At 35.5% G+C, this 22,395-nt stretch overlaps 1 protein-coding gene across 1 annotated transcript; it reads right to left on the bottom strand.

Annotated features, from left to right (window-relative positions):
* Nucleotides 1-6,503: 6,503 nt before the first annotated feature.
* Nucleotides 6,504-21,070, bottom strand: fwe (calcium channel flower). The gene is made up of 5 exons (XM_089231315.1): nucleotides 20,800-21,070; nucleotides 12,102-12,174; nucleotides 11,459-11,584; nucleotides 9,926-10,033; nucleotides 6,504-9,118 (listed from the first exon to the last, which is right to left on the bottom strand). The coding sequence occupies exons 1-5, from the start codon at nucleotides 20,924-20,926 to the stop codon at nucleotides 8,971-8,973; spliced, it is 582 nt and encodes a 193-aa protein (XP_089087441.1). The 5' UTR covers nucleotides 20,927-21,070; the 3' UTR covers nucleotides 6,504-8,970.
* Between the last annotated feature and the right edge of the window lie 1,325 nt (nucleotides 21,071-22,395).

Raw genomic sequence — 22,395 nt, 5'->3', positions numbered from 1 at the left:
GGCGTCCCCACGATTATTTTCCGAATGATCCACAACCAGTTTCTCTCAAGCCCTATTATCTAAAGGCCGTGCTACCAAATATCCTCAAACTGGAAGCTCTCAAAATTTCAAACGCAGCCATCGACTCAAATATGACTGATTGTAGCAAAATACTGTCCCAATCTGGAATGTTTGCATATTCAAAACGTGACCAATGGTACAGGTGAGCTAATATCGCTCGAAGAACTGGACCCTATCCTTACCATATGTGGACCGACGTTGAGACATCTGACCTTCAACCGTTTCCGTACAGTAGACAGTGAAGAGCTGGTAACAGGAATCGCAGCTAAATGCCCGTCACTTGAAGTATTTACATCAGTGTATAACTTGTATCGATCCCATTAGATAAACTTGCTAGTGGATGCCCTCGATTACAGAAATTGGACTTTTCTTATTGCAAGATTGCTGTCGCGAATGGTAACGATTGCTCTGGGTTGAAAGATTTGACATTTTTCTCTTGGCTATAGATTGTTCATTCTATGGGTTGGTCTTGTACAGCTTTTTGAAAAACTACAAATTTGGAATTTTTAAAATTGGATATGATCAATGACATGGATAGGCCTACGAGTTTGAAGGCTCTCGAACAGGTGGTGGAAAAGTGTAAGCACACCTTGTCATATCTCGTAATCTGGAGATCGAGATGCGATATCACCAGTGTATTCAGGGTTTTGTTAGACAACAATCCATTCCCTAAACTTGAAATATTACGGCTCGAGAAAGAATATGTAGATCAGAGTTTCTTTAAGGCATTCTCACTAAAGTGCCAAAATCTGAAATATCTAGTAATTGATAGTGAAAAAAAATTCATATTTTGAATATTGTGGGAATCGTGAAGCGGTTATGGAGTTTGGAAACTCCTCGTGAAAGGAGGATATATTTTATGTACTACCTTAAAAAAGCCAGGGCTTGATGAAAGGTAACCAAAATTAACAGAATGGAAAGAAACGGCACAGTCTCAATAAGAATTGTTTTCCACTTCAGTGGAATATGGCACTGCCCTAGAAAAAAATTGTGATAGAATTTTTAAAAGAAATGGCAACGGAAGCAAAAGATGATGGCATTCGTGAAATAGTAGCCAAGAGTGAAAACTTCAAGAAAGAGAATTAAACTAAAGCTGTCTACCCCATTTAGATTCAATTGGAACGTTCCGTAACAAGCACCTTGTTTGCTCTTTATTTAGTTGATAACTATCGAAGTGAAATTTAATTTTGGCAACCAAGAATTTGTATCTAAAAAGTGGTGTGAAAATTTTATGACCAAAGATATCACATTTATTTCGTCTTTTTGAAATTGACATGCATATAAATCACCTTATTTTCCAAGCTAGGATTCTGTAAGCAGGGTTGCATCAAATTTGGCGATTTACAATTTCACCAAGGTTTTTATTCACCTAGAACTTTTTTGTTTCCTAAACACTTTCAACATAGTAAAAATCAAGATGGCTAACAAAAAAAAAAAAAAGAAAGAAAGAAATCCAGCAATTATTTTTTGGCAAGCTAAAATATCAAGGAGAAATTTTGGAACCAATGGAAAGAAAGTATTAGCCACAGGATTCACTGACCCATAACATTTGGATTTTGTGTTTCTATTCCAACAATCAAATTTCTTGGTGCAATCGCTATTCAAAACTGGCTCACTGTCACAAAAAAAACTAACTTCTTTTACGTGTATCATGCCAACTTATGTCAAAAATCTGACGTTTTTTGTCTGACTGAAAAATGCTCATTAATGAAAAAATTCACAAGCAAGGGATGCATGATGACGAACATGATTTCGAAACCCAAGATGCTGGTGAAGGTAAGAAATGAAAATGACACTAAAATAGATAATGCACTGGTGCTAGAAAAACATTGTCACCAATGAAACATTTTGAAACCTGAACCCTGCTTATAGAATCTTAGCTGTTTTCCAATTTAGAGCATTTTCGACAATAGCTTTGCGTTCCTTTTTGAGCTTGCGATTCAACTTTAGATATCACTGTATACCACAGCTTGAATATTTTTCAAGTCTGAATTCATGTATACTTTTGCAGTAATTCTCTTTTTTATTCCATGCCATTGATACACTATTTACACATAGGAAGGGCAACAGCAATTAAATTAAAAAAAAAAAAAACACGGGTGAGAACACTGCAGGCAGAATAGTTGGAAGCACTTATACACACATCGGCACCTCCATTTCAGAAAAAAAAAAATGCTAAAACACATGCACAAAATTAAAAAGATCCCTTGCAACAGTAAATGAGAAACAATTCCTATAATATACCAATAAGCTCAAGATGAGATTAACAAAATGGTAACAATGCCATGCTGGTCTTTACACACACACATAATCCATTTACATGCTGGAAAACATTTTGCAAAACCACCATCGATTGATATATATCAGCTACTGTTTTCAAATAAACTAACATCAGGATACATGGTTTTCCCCACATAATTTGCATACAAAATTTTAAAGTAATTGTGTTTAGTATTAAGCAAACTTCATCGATCATTAAGATACTATGAATGGAAATAACTAGCCTGCTTGACATTTCACCAACAATATTGTAAGCCCAGAGACCAGAATTTTATTGATTAGCTATGAAATGATATAGAATTTATTTTTAAGCATGTTTATTGAGGAATCATTTATCTCATGCATAATGTTTTTGAAAATTTAATTTTTTATCAAGACCTATAATATTGCTTGCAGATAAGTTAGAGGGCCCAGACACAGGAAGCGACACTTACAGAAGTACATTAAAATGGGGATTGTGAACATTTTGAAAAGAATTGCAAACTGCAGTAAAAATCTCTCATTATTCAATGAACAGTCTACATCAGGCATGGTCCCAGCCTGAGACTAATTCACTATCTAAGGGTCCATGAAAGATCCTAGCCCTGTCACATGAGACAAGATATTGCTGGAGTGGTGCAGTGATAAGATGGTCATCTACCAAGGGTCAGCTCAAACTTACCTACCACCCAGGTTTGAAGTCTCATGTGCTGCCCCTGCAGAAGACAGACAAGGTTTTAGTCCAAGGGGACCCTGGAATAATTTTTCTGTCAGTATATAGTCATACACCATTGTTTACAGGGTAAAATATGTGATCACAAATCCAGATTTTTAAGACTGTCCTACATTCTGGTCCAGAATAAAACATTTCATAACATCAACTTGATCTACATTGCAGTCCTTATTGATGAGACATCATTATTTACACTTATCATTTAAACAACATATCTTTGCCTCCTCAAAAGCCTCTTATTTCAACACTGACAAGCCCAGATATTTTGTGAAGCAGAGATACCCCTTAGTTTGCACTTGTGGAAAATCGGCTTCATTAAAGATATGGCATTTTATAAAGTTTATAGTGATTTCTGATGTGCCACTTAAAGATTAAGTATATAGTGAGGCTACTTTTATTAAGAAATTTATTTCAAAGGCATCTGTGGTGCTTCAGGGATCAGACAAGTGAAGAGTCAAATTTCTCCATTGCCTTTGATGGTTCCAGAAAAATTACTAGATTAAGACACCAAAATGCGCACTTCCTTCTAGTGATAGAGTATAATCTTGTTTTTGGTATTATTATCAAGCTTATATTATTGGAGGGAGCATCCAGCCACCACGATGGCAGCAACATCGAATGCAAGAAAATCATGTGACACTGTGAATAACACAGTTCAGACCTAGCAATTTCCCCATTAAAATGTACAGTTTGGTCTCTAAATATTGTGCTTTAAAGATAAAAAAAAAGAACAGAATTCATCCAAAGTTGAAATTAATACTGGAATAATTTTTTTCATTAATGCTGAAAAATTTCATCAAAAAATTCTGGAATTATTTCCTGCATTAATTATCTTTCATAAATGCTGAAATTATTTTTTATTAATGCTGGAATTATATTTCATTGATTTTGGAATTCTCATTGATGCTGAAATTATTTCTTTCGTTTGTTGTTTTAAACTCCTATTTATGCCATTAGAAAATAATGAGGGATTGTGTGTGTGTTCACTGAGTCCCGTGATCTGATAAATGATGTTGGTGACACTGCTCTCAGCACTGCCAAGGCGGAGACAGCTGACATCATACTCCCTTCAGTAATACAAGCTCGATGGGTATTGCGGTCCAAAGACCTGTTCCCTCTGCATTTCTGTTAAGGTATGGCTCCAAAGCATATCATGAGGACTCTTACTATAAGCATTTTTTTTAAATGTTGGAGTCTAATTAAAGCCAAAGCTGCCACTCCTTACAACTTGTCGCCCAGGTGCACCCTTGTTTAAGCTGCCCCTGTCATCTACCACCATGAAAACTATTGTCAGGTCCGCAAGTTTGAATCCAAAGATGAACATAGGTAACAAGTTCTTTCCCCATCGAACCTGTGGCAACCACCAACATATGGTGCCTTCATTTCTGACCCAACTCGATCTTTACTAAATGGCCAGAGTTCATTTGTGGAGATACGGGAGAGGGGGATTGTCCCCAAGCACCAAAAGAGGGCTGACTGATCTAATATATATGGGTATGCATGAACTGACATCATGCCCCCAGACTTTCGAGTCTACCACTCACCAACTCCGGCAAAGATAAAGTGGTTGGTGGCTGTCTCACATACCTGGCCCACAGACGGTCTATACATAAAGTGGATCCTGCTTATAACCTTCCATTTTAGAACCATTTCCTGCTTAGTATGACTTATTTTCATGTTCTCAACTTTTACTAATCTCATCGAGACTTCCTGCTTGTGTTTTTGATGACAGATTTTTGGGAAATGATGTAAGCAGTCTCTATTGTATAATAACATGAAACATTAGATCATCAAGGGTTGAATCAGATTTCATTGTAAGAATGATAAATATCATAATTCTAGAAATAAGCGATAAAATACATATTCCGCCCCCCCCCCCCATTTTAAGTTTTTAAATACAAATTATCTTGACTGACAATGATTTCAAATACATTGAAGTGAATATAAATAGTATTTGATCTGTTTAACATCGCTCTTCTTAAATGCAATTTGAATTGATTTACATTGCTATTACAGCCAGATACTGAACATGAAAAAAAAAAAACTAAAAACTCACAAGCAGGTTTAGCTACTGTGCTAGAAAAAATGACTTAGTCTGCAATATAACAGGTAACAGTGCAACACTCAAATGGCATCATATATAGTATTAAAAGGTGCATTAATTTCCTCAAAGAGTACAATTGAATTATAAAACACAATTGAACTGTGTAAAATAAATTGAGCAATACACTAGTGCAGAATACTAGAAAATGCTTGGTAAAACATCACAAATATTGCTGATAATATCTATTTAAGTACAAAATGAGCAGCTAAATAACAAAAAAAAATTTGATGTATAAAAAAAAATGAGTGAGGGACATACAGAATAATTCAGGTGGATTAAATAAATGGAATCACAGTCAGAATTCTGTTTATATAAACAGCAAGAAATATAGTGTATAAACAGAAGGATAAGGGGGAAATACAACCCCAAAATATGTAACATTTCTGATTAATAGTTTAAAAAAGTCTCAATTCTTGAGATGAAAATATTGTGGATAAATATACACCAATGACTATGATATGTAATATTGATTAAAAAAAAAAAGCTGCAAACACTAAAAAAAAATCAACCAGTGAATTTAACGTTTAAACTGTGCAAGCAGTCACAGACATACCTTTCCATATGTGAAAGGGGGAAATTTTCCTCAATCCCAAATCATCAATTAGCAATTCATATTTATAATAGTTTGAGGGTTAGAAATCAATGTAAGTGAAACAAAGATATACAATAGCAGCCTATCTTATGAAAGAAAAAAAATTTCAAATAAGTGAAGGGATACCCTCATGAAAATATATTGAATGAATTTCTCGTTTACAATACATTAATGCATAAAGAATCAAAATCTTCTCTTGAAACAATTCTCTCATACAGATTATTTAAAAGTTTTTAATCAAACTCTCAAATCTCTATTTTTTTAATCTTTCAAATTTACTACATTAAACACAAACATTTACAGTGGTACCTTGGAGTTACGAGTTGAAATTTGTTTTTAAAAGTTTCTCATATCTCAAAAGAAACTTAACCATTCAAAATAATGGTGATCTCTTCAATTTGTTCCACATCACCACAATATCAGTATATAAGAAAAAAAATTAGCTAGCTAGCATGGTATAGTACAGTGTATTCTATGCAGAACAATAGTAGAGAGTTTAGCTTACAAGACAATCACAGTTGAGTACATGAATCATTATTGCTTCCAATTTGAAAGTGCCTAAAATTTAATGAGTAACAAGAAATGTTTAACAAATATTATTTATTCATAATTTAGGATTACTCACAAGTTCAGACACTCATAACTCAAGGCATCACTGTACTTTCAAGATTCTTAAAAAAAAAAATCAGCAATAGGGGTATATAAATATATTTATAGCAGAGTAGACTACAGCCTACGAAATTTTTTTTTTTGTTGAAAAGAATTGATGTAATTGCATTTAACTTTTTCATTGTCATCTAGTGAACCATTGAATAAAATAACATTAAATTATCAAAACTCCCAAAACACTTTGCCCATGTTAATTTCTGACAAAAACAATAACACATTTCAATGACAGAACTCCTCTCGAGAAGACTACTCAAAAGATCAAATTTGTGTTTGATTTAATAGTGATTCCAATGAAATAAATAATATCACAGATTTGAAGATATAATAAACAGTGTCAAGTAAAATAAAAAACTTAAACTGAACACAAATTCAGAAATGCATTTTTGCTCTATTCAAATTTAATTCTAAAATAAAAGAACTAAACATACTATTATATCATTACTCTAAAACACGTAAATCATATATGATTAGAGGGAGAACACTTTACACATGAACACTGAAATTACCAAGCATAAGAATGAAAAATAAAGAAAACACCAAGTCACTATGCAATTTCATTGCATCACTATAATCAAAGCTGCTCAGAAAGATGTTTGTGATCATTAAATATGATGAAGCAGCAATATTTCCAGATATATGATGATAGTAGCTTGAACACAAGGTATAGAGTTGCTCAAAAATTTAATTATCTCTCGCGCACGTCTACAAGTGTTTTTATCAATTCAGATAATATTGAAGAATGATGCGGTAGTCTGTTGAAATTTGCTTTTAAAATAGTTTCTGGAACATATCGGACCTCTCCAGATAAGAGGATAATGTGACATTAAAATCATTAGAAAAGTTTTATGCACATTCTTCTATTCATAAAACGTTTCAGATAACTTACAATTACAGAAAGCCAATCTTTCATACAGTCATTTTAAGCAGAAAATATCACAAAATGTTTGTCTAATCTTTGAGAATAGCAACACATGTAGCTTTGCATTAGTGTAAAAATATGGGTCTCAATACATAAAATAAACCATATATAAACAGGAATGTGTACACATTTAAAACGATTTATGGTCCCACAAAAATGGAAAACAGTAAAAATTTAATTTTCATAAATTGAAGTAAAAGAAATTACTCATATCTCAGAGCTGAACGAGCCCTAGGTCACCATGGTGATTATAAAATTAGTATGGGCACCTTCAATTTTCTTTGTGTAGTTACTAAATTGCAGGTTGAGCAGCAAAAATGTTTGGAATTCATAACAGCATATCTGCAAACATGAAGAGTCACTATGCCCTGAAAAGTCAAAAGCATTATTTTGGAAATTTTTTGTTGGATAAAAAAATTTTTGGTGCCTATATTTTTTTCAGGATTTGCCCAGCTCTGTAATATCTTATTGAATTATACAAAACAAGAAACCTAAATAAAATAACAGATGTACATCAAATAATAACCACATCATAATCAATTGTGGTTTGGAAAGAGTTGCTTTGTTTCTCGACACATTTTTATTCCTAGTGCTCTACAAAACACATTAGATAACAAAAAGATGAAAAAACAACTTTGAGTGAATGTACAGAATTTAAAAAAGTTAAAGGTTTTTCATGGGCCTGGATAAGTCAACCCCAATACAAATCCAGATTGTATGAAAGCTGTTGCCCATGCATATGTTTACACTTTATGCAAAAACATTCTTTCGAAATGAATTCAACATTTTTCTCTCTCAAAAAGATGTAACTTCCTCATTGAAATGTAATGAGATAGCTGGTAGTGCACAGGAATGGAAATTAAAAAAAAAGAAAAACCAAACTCTTTATTCATACATATAAACTTGAAAAAATTCTCTTTTGACTTTCTTGACCAAAGCAGAACAGATTCTTGAAACTCTTAATGATATGACTATTTCTTAGCATTCATAGCAAAACATCCACTTTATGCCAGTTAAAAATTGTATTAAAATCAAATTTATCTGTCAATTAATGCTGAGAGAAAATTTTATTTACCCTAAAAGTGGCACCCCTTTTGTTAAATATTAAATTTTTTTAATTTTTCCAAGTATATTCCAAAACAATATAAGATTTCACAAATTATAGCTTTTTAAATAATTGAATAATGTATAGAAAAAGTCAATATGTCAAAACATGCATTTTTCCATTACCATCTCTATATCATAAATGTACTATTATAAAATAGTTGAATTAAAACGTTTTTTCCCTAATACATCACAAACAAATCATTTTATAGAAACAAACATATTTTTACACAGATTACAGAGAAGCAAATAAACACTAAAACATGCATTATATGATTAAAAAAAGACGACAAAACACCCAATTAAATATGCATTTCAAAGTTTGAGGTAAAAGTTAACATGCGTAAACAAGTACAAAATAAATGCAAAAACTTATGTAATAATTTTTTCTCACATTCATGCACACACACTAGATGGCTTTGCATTTGCTGGAATACATATATTCATCAATGCATGATTTCTAGCTAATAAAAACCACACAATACACACACGCAACTGGACGTTGACAAACAGGTGTCAATTGAACCTCTTCATATGGCTCCAGAGACTTTCTTAGGTTCCATTTGAGGTGCAGGGGGACCAGATTCAATATCACCGGCACCTCTTCCACCTGCCTTATTGGCTCCTAACAAGTTATAAGAACTCGAGGCTTTCACTCTCATTTCATGCAAGGGAGCCCTGAAAGAAATTATTGCAGATTATATCAAGAAACGAAAATTTTTTTACTTTATACATAATAAGTCAAAGCACTACAAGCCATTGCTCGAATAATAGCACTTCAAATGATGTGTAAATTGATGATAGATTATATCCAAATGAACCTGGGGCATTTAAGAGGTTGTCACATTTGTAAGGTGGTGTTTGATCTGAAACCTCTTCAAAATGCCATGGTACTTCTTTTAATTGCTAATATCAATATATAGTGAAAAAAATCCTGTATAATGATATTATTTTTTGGTCCCAAGACAACAGTGTTAGTATAAATCTATTAACACTAACTCCCACCTATAATGATAAGTCTGTTACAATTCATTTCTCTGATCTCTTGAATACCGTTTTACATAAGAAGTTTCACTGTAATTTCACTTTCCAAAATTTTTCACAGCACATCAATAGGAACTGCTAATATAGTGTGAACAATATTATTTTGAGAGTTTTGGATATCCACTCCATTCTACTATTTTTGAGGAATCCCACAACCCCTATTGAAGCATGTCATATAATCATTCACACTTTATGATTTGAAAGTTCAAAGATGCTGGGAGGATGTACAGTCTATAACAAAAAAAAAGAAAATTTTCTCATCCCATTCCATATTCTCCATTTATATTAAATAAAGCAAACCAGATTTTCGGCACCTCAAAGTTTGTTACAACAAGGTTTGGCTGAATACATTCTATCAGAGAAGTTATTTTATAACATGATTTGAGACTAATGCCTCTCTTTATATAGTTGTAAAGACAGAAATATGAAAAAAAAGCTTACTTTTTACCCAGGGCAAGTACTCCATACAAACATCCTGACACAAAAATCAAACCAGATCCAATGAAAGTCGAAAATCCACGGCATAATGAAATTGGCAATATTGATATTCTAAAAGAGACAAAATAAATGTTCAAAAGTAATGTCAGCAAAAAAAAAAAAAATCCTAGATGTGTGGGAAAAATATGTTATAAGTGTCTTTCATATTTTCAAATGGAGCTGAATAACACACATAGTATGCTATCACAACTTTTAATTGCATATTAAATTACTAATTTGCATTGTTACAGTGTTAATTGCATTTTTAATTGGGTTGCTGTTTTTTTTTTTTAATATATGACATCCATATTTTTATGGGCATCTTTTTATCAGCCACCTCGTTGGGCATTTTGTCTGTTGTGGCGTTGTATTTGTATATTTGTTATGCACAAACAAGTACCATTTGCAGTATTTACACTGAAAAAATAATTAACATGTATATTAAATCTTGTATAACTTATATATAATACACGGTGCACAGGTAATGGCGAACCACTGATTCTAGAGACATACTTCCAATTAGAAAAAGTATCACCAAGTCAGTCTGCAAGGGATTGTATAGTTATTAACAGGGTCGCAACTAGGGGGAGCAGGCGGGTCTCATGCCCCGGGCGCTAGACCCGAGGGGGCACCAATTTCATTTTGAAACCTCTCCTTCAACATTACAAGGGGGCGTCAAAATGTGCACTTGCCCCGGGTGACCAAGCATCTAGTTGTGGCCCTGGTTATTAAAATAAAAAAAATTAACTTTTTATATGGATGCACAATTACATCATTTTTTTTCATCAGTGTTGAAAAACATGTAAAAAGGTCTTTCTCCTGGCATTAGGTAATGAGAAGGAAGGTTTGATCATGTTGGGGGGATGAAAATAGAAAGAATAAATCCAGATTTCTTGGTTGCAACATCAAGCTGCAGTAATGCTTGACCTGAAGACCTTGCTTTTAGAATGTAACTCATGCTCTAGCAAAACAGACACATTAGAAATCTGTACTCGCTTCGGCAGTACATATACTAAAATCGGAATGATACAGAGAAGATTAGAAATCTGCCATTCTGTCGTCCCCCATGAAATTGACAAGAAAAAGGAGCAAGAAACCCAAATGAAAAAGAAATAAAAATGCTATTGACAAAAAAATTATTCAGATTATCAGTGTTCATTCAAGTTGAAAATAAACTACCAAAATATATAGAGCATGTTGCGAGTGTCAAGCTTAAATATCTAGTGCTGAAATAGGCAAAATGCCCCATTAGATTTGCCTCTCTCGACAGTTAATCTCAAATCAGTTTTTTTCACTCCATGACTTTTGAATAAACTTCCCTGCTTACTATCAGCAGGTAAAGAAGTGTTCTAAAAAAATTTTTAGTTGACCTTTATTTTTGATATTTTAAATATTTTTTGCCCAATTTCATGAGAATGACCCATATGTAGTATCTACTTGGGATAACCACACATTCACAAAAATAATTCAAACAATTCAAGTCTTTCTGATACTTACATAACATAAACAATAGCTCTGATCCAAAGTGGCTTTCGGTCAAAGAATGCGCTTGGAATCTGGGCAAAATCCAAGAACATGCAAAAACAAGGTGCTTCGATGAGAACTACCCCAACACCTATTATCCTAAGCAGGGACAATGAATTGTGATTTAATTCAGAAAATAACAATGTGTACATCCAGTTCATGAAGTTTTTCCAATATTTACTCTCACATAAAATTTTTATGAAATAATTATATAGTTGGAAAAATGTAGTTATATGAAAACTACCTATGATAGTGCTAAAAGCAGTTTGAAACAAATTCAGTAAAAATATATATGAAATTTATCACATACTTATAACAGTACTAGTGCTTTTACAAATTAGAAAGTAGCTCGGTCACCTTGTAAAGTGGCTAGCGTTTGAAGCAAAGGCAACTTTGCACAAAGTTGTTAAAAAATATATATATAAATACAATTCTGCTCATGAACATATAGTGGCATACTTTCCTCTTTTATGCTTGCAGAAAACTGCCGGATTATTGGACAGGGCACACTAGCATAACAGTCAGATTATAGAGAGTAGACTGTAATCAGAACAAATATTACAGTAAAGAAAACCAAAGTTGCATGAAAAGCATGAAGATGAAATTATCAACTCACATTTGTAATATTCCTGCTAATAAACATGCCGGTGTGATTGTAATACAATTGAGAGCACCGAGGACAATGGCAGCTGAAAGAAAGAATATTGTTTTATTATTCGAAGATAAATAATTAAAAAAAAAAAATCCAGTGTTTAACCCTCTATTAAACACAGGCTTTGTTAACAAGGAAGTTTACAGATTTTATATCAGTTTTTTAACTCACATTTTCATTAATCCTTTTGTATACAGGCTTTTGACAATAAATTTGTACCAGTTTTGGAATTCTAAATTTGTGCCATCCAACTACAGAGCCGAATCTCAAAAAAGTAATATAATTGGTATAAAGTGGTACTATTGGTATATAGCTGAAATGAACGAAAAAAAGATATGAAACAGGTTTTCCCCATATTTTTTCCCCCTCTTCCTGCCATGTTTTCCCCTGTATGCAATGCCGTGATACCTCCATATAAAGCTATTTTATGGACCAAGAAAAAAAGATGCTATTGGGAGAGTGGGTTATTGTTGTACTTAGAGAGGCAACATTACCATCAAGTGTCACCTAAATTGTACTGTTGTTAGCATCTTTTCAAAATCAGCATTACCACTAAGAAAATGAGCATTTGAGTATTTATTCACCACACAAAAAAATTGATTTCTTTAGTTGGTAAAAAAAAGCAAAACCAACGGTTTCAGTGATTGTGTGGTGAAAAATACGGATGTTATTAGATGCCCTCGGAAAAACAAAAATATGTGGTAAGTTAGAAAATATATTAAACAATATTTCGAATAAAATAAAAAAAAAATATATTGACTTCAGTTTGGTATTAAGAGGTTACCATAGGTATGTATCGAAAAGCCTAAGGTTTTTTAAAATATGCATTTTCTCTTACGATTTAATCATTCCTTTTTACACGAAATGGCTCAAAATCATTCTAGAAGAGAAAGATGTACAGTAAAACCTCTCTTTTATGGACACCAGCGGAGGGGGGGGGGGGATATATATATATATACACATATTTTTATTATACGCTGGGAAATTAATATTTGGCCATAAAAGAGGGATGTCCGTTAAGCGGGGATTTTAATGTATTTGGAAAGTGTTTATGAAGTAGAGGTAAATTAATCTAGCTCAAGGAAGAGCTACTTATGGATGTATTTTGATTAGCAGAAAAATTTAAATCATGACAAGGCTGTTTAATGTTAGTGCATGCATCCGTATCCATTAAAATGTTGGTTTAGCTGGATTCATATTCCTTAGCGAAGGGGTCATTCAGCATCGAGGGGGGGGGGGGTTCGGATTTGCTGACTTTTGATGACCGGGGGGGGGGGGGGTGTTTTTGAAGGTTGCTTACGTCATCAACCACCCCTTTTTGAAGATATGAAATATTCTAAGCTGCTGACGAAATTTTGCTGGGGAGGGGGGGGGGGGGTGTCAAAAATGGCTGAAAATCTGCTTACGTAATACTTGAGTGGCCCCTAAGGCAAAAAATTTTAAGTGGCAGAAAACTTTATAAGCTGAGGTATTACCATGTATGGCAATCCCTGTCCACTTTATATTGCCAAGAGCTATTTGCTAGGGTTACCAAAGGAAACAATAGGAACACCAGATAAATAACGCTTAAAAATGTACCAGTGAGGCGCAGTACTTAATGGCGCAGGATCATAATCAAAAATTTCATTCGGAGAGGGACAACTGTTTTCTGGGGGAGGGTGGGAAGGACTAAAATGAAAGAATAGGCTTAAGCATGTCAATTTATGAAAATCATCCATTTTCCAATGTCTTGGGGGGGGGGGGCGGTAACCGGATCCACTCTTACTATGGCCTTGTGTGTTGGCGGTATATCACTGTTTTTGTGTAGTCCAAAACCTGGTGACAAAAAGGTCTACCATGTAGTGCAGGAGTGTACAACATTTTCACTCCATGGGCCAGAAATTCGTAGCATATGGGGTGCCCACATAATGTGTATTTTACAGGACAATTCTAAATATCTTATTTTGGGTGCCCTAACTTTAGTTTTTTCAATGAAATACCCAGTTTTTTACCTTATTTTCCGCAAGGCCAACATGAATTTTTTAAATTAAGAATTATTATATTATGGTAATCATGACTATCATAATTAATTATATTTATATAATCATCTCACATAGCTATTTCCTGCCATTGGTGCTTTTTCAACATTTTTAGCGACAGTGGGCTACTTTACTTCATAGGCAGAGATAGACTTGGAAGTCTGGGGGGCACAATGATGATGTCAATTAACATATACATATATATACATTAGATCAGTCGACTCCACCTTTGAAGCTGACCCCCCCCCCTCGTATCTTCGCCCATGCTTTACATGCATTTGTCAATGTTTTTACTTTAAATGGAAACTTTACTTGCTGTTTACATTTTTTTCTGGGTGCTATTCATTGCTTTAGTTTGAGATTTTTTGGCTGTAAATGGTAACTTTACTTATTTTTGGAAAATTTTGGACATTCACAACTTTGTTTGGCTTACTTACAGAACACGACCAGGCTCTGTTGCTTGTGAAAATTTAAGCACATTGCCACATGCCATGCCAGAAAAATTTTATTCATTCTCTCAAATTACAAATAGCATAAATATACACAAATAAGATGCATAAAATCGAGAATTTTTTAAAATGATATGAATCAGTGTGACAAGTCGGCTAATAAAAAATATAGTGTACAAAATATTTCGGGGGAGGTTGGAGGGGGAGCACCATTATGAAACCCTTTGACAGTAACCAATGTGCGATTCCGCAGAAATTGTGTTAGTCAGAATTGGAGTCCTCAGCAAGAAGGGGCTGTCATTTTTCCCTCACTCAGGCCGATCGTCTAGGCTCTACTGGAATGGTGCTATGTCTTTTTTTGCCTAGATATTTTGTTTAGTCCTCAGTACATGTAGGCCTACTATTTACAGTTAGTAAAATATATTGTACTGCATTGAAAACTTTTATTTTCGTTTATCAAATTATTTTTCACATTATCTGTATACCTATGCAGTATAAAAATAATAATGCTCTATCAACCCAACATTTACATAAATAGTTTTCGCAGTGAGCTTAAGCACTGTCTTAACAATGTTGAAAATCATCATTTAAGTTTAGAAGTTGCCATTGGCAACGGTTATTGCAAATTGTGAAAATTCATACTCTTCTTCAAATATCCGGGGTCTGCGCCCAGTCAAAATTTAGATCTGTTTTCTGGACCTTTCACAAAATTCTGGATCTAAAAAAGCAGACCCTTTACAAAATTACGGATCTGAAAATTAATGAAACCATAAATTTGGAATTTCATTTCTTTTGTGCAGATTAACTAGATTACTTCGCTTCCCAAAAACTTACTTATTTTTCACAAAATTAATGATCCTTTCACAAAAATGGGGGAAATTTTCACAAAAACCGGACCCTACAAAAAAGGTCTGGACACACGCCTGAATATTATACTCCAATTTAAAAGGTGTATAAATTTCTATGGTAAAGTTATAAAATGCATATATTTTTTATTCAAATATATTCTAACTTAGAAGATACAACACATTTAAAAAGTAGATTTAAAAGAAAGTACATGGCAGTGTGAGTATCCACTGCCTTTTTTTTGCATGCCCAAAATTAACATAACCTGTACTAACCACCCCTTTTCTCACTCCTCTGGTTTTTATACTACCAAAGGCACATATGACAAGTGACGGAAAGAGGCCAAAGAGGAAAGAAGAATACAGAGCTCCCTCTATGGAAAGCTCTGTCAAACCTTGACAATATGACCCATATTTTACGGGACTTTTTTTATCAATACTTCTGAAAATTTTCTTTTCTAATTTATTAAATTCATTTTAAAAATAACAAAAAGAAATTCAATGGTATTAAGTTTGTATCAAATCCATTTAAAGAATTAAATTAATGACATAATTTTCAGGGGGGGGGGGGGAAGCATACCTATGAATTACTTCATGAGCCGCCCCTGCTGCAAAGGGCAACATTACTTGCTTTTAACAGTTTTTAAAGCTGCTGTGCGGTTGTGTGGGCATCATGCTGGTCTTGTACTGAGGATACAGGTTCGAACCCTGTCCATGGCACAGTGATGGTCGGTTGAAGCTGGTTTCCAGCTTTAGGTGAAAATGCGAGGTTCCCCCCCCCCCCCCCACTCCCTGGTCTCCCATTAAAAAAAGTCTCTCAGCAGAGAGCAGGCAGACCTAAATCATGATAAAAGCATAACATGAAAATTTAAGCATTTCCATCTTTACTTCAAAAAATGGAAGTGAGATGGCAGCATGAACACGGAACAAACACAACTTAACATAAATATGTTAGAGCCACATATGGACTGAGAACACATTCCAGCATGTGCCAATTTGTTAGAAATTAAATAGAGGATCATGTGTATGTACAGTAAGTAGTTTTTTCTAAATATAAACTCACAATTTTACTTCTTCACACAATGTTTTTGGGCACAATTTACATTTGAAGTTTTTTGCTTGTAACTCACAACTCAGGCTATCATTTGGAGGAGGGGGGGGGGGGCACGTTGCCCCCCGGCTTTTGAAAATATGATAAAAATGGTATATACATACAAATATATATACATTGGGTACATGTTCTCTGCCCCCCCCCCTGGAAAAAATTGAAATGACGGCCCTGTGTCTTTGACAATATCTTTAACAATAATTGGCGATATGGATCCTGATTCACCGTATTTTCATGAACGAAATATAGTCGGCATAGGAATTTATTGCATTGTGTGTATTGATACTTTTCTACCAGAACACCTTTCGCAAGGCAGATGGGGGGTCCCTTGAAGTGCCTTATTTGATCCGTGGGCAGGACATTATGCACCCGTGATATAATGGGAATTAGCTGCTGCATTTTCCATAATATTGTTTGCTTTTGTAATAAAGAAAAATCAAAACTGAAGATATAAGTTCAGGGGTCTGTCCAGACTTTTTTTGTAGGGTCGTTTTTGTTTTTTTCCCTTATTTTGTGAAAATTATAATTAATTCTGCGGGAAGCTAAATAAGAAACAGCTTCGGTATAAGGGAAAACTTGGCGATTTTTGGCGACTTGTTTCCGGCGGCAAATATGTCCGACGGCCCGAGAAAAAGCAGCCAGACACCACGTGCACCTGAAAAAAAAATCGCCAGCATAGAAAACAGTAAAAAATAAATGGTATGAACAAAAATAAGCTCTTGATTATGTATGATTTCTCGGTTGAAAAAAAAAATACTCTGAAAAAGCTCTGGGTTAAAAAATAAATACTGTGAATAAGCTCTGGGTTAATACTCTGACATAACATATATACAAATGGAAAACGATCGCGGGAAACCCACAATCGTCTAGACGGTTTTGAAATCCTTCTATTAGACTTCCCTAACTAGTTCTAAAAAGGCATTGAATAAACGTTACTTAGAAATTGCTTTGCCTAAATTTCATTCCTCTAAACCAGTGATTCCCAACATGGGCGATGGAATGTTCCAGGGGGGTGGTAGAAGCTCCGGGGATAACATAGGATCCAGGGTTTAAGCTACGGTAGCATTTTTCGCAAAATGCGAAGGAAATCTTAGAATGCGAAAGTGGTAGTAGCCACTTTCGCAAAAATGCGTACAGGAGGTACGGAAGGAGTAGACATCCAACCATCAATCATTACATTAGCATTGTAGCATTTTGCTAAAGCTTTTCCCCCCATTTTCGCTTTTTTGCGAAAGGAATTTTTTATCTAGCTTAAACCCTGATAGGATCCTAAGGGCTAGATTGCGTTGGGGGAAAAAATTTCTGAAGAAGGGGGCGATGGGACAAAAACGGTTGGGAAACTATGCTCCAAAGCAGTGATTCCCAAAGTGGGCGTTAACGCCCCCTTGGGGGCGATGGAAAGTTCCAGGGGGGGGGGGCAGTAGAAGCTACGGGTATAACATAGGATCCTATGGGTTAGATTGTGTTGGGGGCAATGGAAGAAAAAAATTTCTGAAGAAGGGGGCGATGGGACAAAAAGGTTGGGAAACTATGCTCTAAAGTTTAGAGCAGTGTTTCCCAACGTGGGTGCTACCGCCCACCGATAGGCGCTGAGAAGTCTGGGGGGGGGCGTTTTTTGTTCAAGTCATATTGAGGGGACCTTCAGAAGTATGAGGGGGGCGTTTCATGTTCAAGTCATATTAGCCCGGTTTGCATGTTCAATATTGCGGCATCACTGAGAGTTCAGGCACTGGCTTGATGACTGTTTTCCCTAGTAGAGAAAGAAGAGTAAAGAAAGAGGAGGAAAAATATTGTATTTACATATCCTCTTGGGGATTTTCATGGTGCATACTATTTCTCATAATCCTTTGCGATTTTTCGCTATTGCGGAATAAGGAAACAGAGTTGCCAGTTTTCCCTGTTCAGCAAAAATTTTTTGGCTTTGGTGGATGGCGGTTTCCCCTTATTTTTTCATTTCCCATGTAAACAAGGCTACTGAGTTGGCGTTCAAGGTACCACCCTTTTAAGCATGTGCAGAAAATTCAAGGTCATATAGACCTTAAATTTCCGGGACAATATTTCCCGGGCGGTACAATAGTGCAGTGGACAGAGGTTAAAGATTATTATAAATACCAACCAATGTATTTCGGAATTTCTTCATATCAAAGGTAAATTGTTACCACCAAAAGTAAGAATGTGTTTATTACTTTTATTGTTTTGATTTTAATAACCTTGGTAAAATCATAAAGGCATTTCATTGTAATAAACACAATATGTTCCGGTGATATTAATCTCCTACCGTGGATTCATTTCAATCCTGAAAAAAAGTCGTACCAAATTTAGTGGCCGTGCATTGTATGATTCACCGACAACATTTGGTCGCAAAAAAAATCTTAGCGATCGCTTTCATCGCTCGCTACAATATGTAATCAAAGCAGTTAACAAGATCAGAAGCAATGCTCTCCATGACAGGATATTTATAAATCTTTGTGATGAAAACGATGAAGACACTTAAATCGTTTATTATTACATACAGAAGTTTGTTGGTTGTCAAAAGGTACCTGTCTGAAAAAATTTTACGAACTCTTTGAATCAGCCACAAAGTTTTTTGAAAACAAGGATGATCCATTAAGAGAGAATTTATTGAAATTTAAGAGTGATATTGCACTTTTTTGGCCGATTTATGTACTAAATTTAATGAAATGAATGTACAACTTCAAGGTAATGATTTGAATTTTATCAAAGCAAAAGGAATTATTTCAGCGTTCGTGTCAAAACTTGCTTTTTACAAAAAAAACAACTGATGACGACATTTTGGTTTATTGCCAGCATTTGGAAGCACTGACAGAAGATTTTACGAATAGATTTCAGGATGTAGTCAACATGACTATTCCAGAATGGGTCCTAGAACCTTCCTCACATAACAGAATTATCGCTGCAGGAAGAGTTGAAATTAAAATTAAGAAAAGGGTATCAGGAATTTTGGCTACAAAGTCAAATTCAAACATTATATCCGGTTTTATGGGCTGCAGCAAAAAAGTTTTTTATTGCATTCCCATCATCATATTCTGCCAAGAGAGGATTTAGCATAGTCACCAGTCTATTAACGAAGAAAAGAAACAGATTGTCAATAGTGGAACGCGGATATATAAGATTATTGATGACAAAAATGGGGACACCAAACATCGAGAAATTAGTTTCATCACATCAAGCTCAGATATCTCACTAATGGTATTAGGTCGCTCACTAATGGTAATGGCCACTGTGGTGGTCGAGTGCCGCTGTGGTGGTTGAGTGGTTATAGTGACGGACTCGCGATGCTATGATCCGGGTTCGAACCCCACAGTGGTGGTCGGCTGAAGTTGGTTTTCTGTGGTTCCCAACTTCAAGGCACATATGCGAGCCGATCTCCCCATTAAAAAATCTCGCCAGAGAGAGCAACAGTCCTACGATAAATCATTCAATCATAACACTCCACTCATAGTTTGAAAAACTGGTGGCAGATGGCAGCACTACACATAACAAGCATTACACAGAAACAAAAAACTTCGTCAGGTTTCACTACACGTACATGCACATTCCCGCATGTACCAATTCGTTGGGGGTTCCGCGGGGGGTGTGAGCGGGGTGCATGTGTGAGGGTAGTAGGTAGGGCCTCCAAAAAATGGCTCGGGATCAACGATGTCCTTAAGTCAGCCACCTCGTTCGGCAATTTGCCTGTTGTGGCGTTGTATTTGTATATTCATTTTTTCCAAATAGCATATATATTTTCAATCAAATACTGTGAGAAAAATACATATTATTACCTTCTCATAAATTAATAAATTTAAAAATTTGTCCTTGTTTTCAATATATACTATGTACAATATAGTTTACCTGGAGAAGGGGGGGGGGCGCTATGGAGTCGTGCACTAAAAAAGGGGGCGCTGGTTCCAAAAAGGTTGGGAACCTATGGTTTAGAGCATAATCAACTTCATCCATCACAAAAGAAATGAAACTCTAAATTTGTGGTTTCATTTTTATTTTGTGAAGGGTCCGTTTTCCAGGTCCAGAATTTTGTGACTGGTTCATTTTTTGGATCCGAAATTTTGTGACAAGTCCGGAAAACGGACCCAAAATTTTTTCGACAGACCCCTGAACAATTTACGAGTTCATACGTACAACAACAACTATCACCGATTCGATACATTAATATACATATATATAAGAGCATTTATTGCATGATTATGTATGAGAAATTAAAATAGATGGAATATATCATACCAAGGGCACTGGCAGTTCCAACGAAACGGGTTCCGTGTTTCATCCAAAATGGAGTTTCCTCCGCCGTGGATGGAGCAGTCTGTTGGTTGGCGGCGGGAGCTCCGACTGATGGCTCGGGTTTCATCATCTCGATCTCATACGAAAATTAGAAAACGAATGATGCTGCTTCCTTTCATCAAAAAACAGACGAAGGTGAAAGAGACAGCAGACGATGTTGTCAAAAAAAAAATTACCTGGCCAAAAAAAAAAAAAATTCCAGCTGTTTTACGATCAAAGTTATGGTTACGGTCAGTGAAGGTTTACCGATATAATTGCTTTGACCATATTTTATAAGGGAAAAAAATTAGCACCTTGAAAATATGGGACATTACTTTAATGACCATATTTCCTCGAGAAAAATACTGGAAATTAGGATACGAAAAATACGGGACAGGTGGCCAAAAATGATGCTAAAAGTTGGGCCTGCGCGTCCGTTGAGAAAGCATAGGGAACGCAGAGTTGCAAGATGAAGCCAATGATCGCTCTATTAAAGGGAGCAAGTATGCCCACACACAGTGGCTTCCCATGCTTTCCTATGAGAAAAATCCCCGTTTTTAAGGGATAAATTTAATTTAAAATTTTTCTGTGCTCACTCTTTAGGAACTCATTTTTTTCTCAAATTTTATGGATATATTTATACAATTGAACTAGAGCTTTTATATAGCAGCTGATATAGGGGGGGGGGGGGCTTACCTATCTAACCTGGGAGTCGACCAAAAGTCCCAGCCTCAGCGTCCTGCTCCAGGATGTAGGGCCATGGTGCTTGACTACCAACAGCTCTAACGCCAACCACCCCGCCCTCTCCTACAAGCTGAGCACTCGCACGTTTGAAATACTGCCGAGTAATATTATGTAGTATTTCAAAAGTGTGAGTTGCCACAGTGGTCGTCGGCTGAAGTTGGTTTTCTGTTCCCAACTTCGAGGCGCAAATGCGAGCCGATCTCCCCGTCAATAGCCTCGCCACAGAGAGAAACAGGCCTACAAACAGTACAAATATTCAGTCACTACACATCACTTACTTTACTTCTGAGACATAGATGGCAGCACTGAAAAATCATACACAACACTATATACGCACTCAGACTGTTAGGTACACACACTTACAATTCCGGCACAGCTCACTAGGTAGTAAATTGCCTATGGCAATAGACCTGAGTTGTGCTCGGTTTGAAAGAAAGAAAAGTCAGGATGGTATCAGAAGGTTCTCGAGCACCTTCAGAATTGATTCAGCAGTCGAAATTCCCCACGTAAAGCTAAAGACTAGTGCCTAATGCCGGCTTAACGCATGGGCTCACCCGGGCACGGCCCGCGGGCCTCAAGAAAAGAGGGACCTCACAAAAATGAGAACCGGTTCAAATTTTCGAGAATTTGCCATATAGGGCCTCAGAAAAATCACTTGGCCCGGGAGCCCATGATGCTCTTAAGACGGTTCTGCGAGTGCCCACGGGTCTGAAACACTTTCAAAATGCCTCGGATTTATCTTAATGATGAACGAAACCGAGGCAAAATAAACAGTTAAAAAAATTAAGAATACTGCTCTGTTTATATTGGAGCTTC

This window comes from Pholcus phalangioides, unplaced genomic scaffold (genome assembly GCF_987345545.1).
Source record: "Pholcus phalangioides strain wild (caught in Gottingen) unplaced genomic scaffold, Ppha-v1.0 ptg000004l_1, whole genome shotgun sequence".
Classification (NCBI taxonomy): domain Eukaryota; kingdom Metazoa; phylum Arthropoda; class Arachnida; order Araneae; family Pholcidae; genus Pholcus; species Pholcus phalangioides.
The sequence above is the reverse complement of the archived record's forward strand: the minus strand, read 5'-3'. Positions and strand labels throughout refer to the sequence as shown.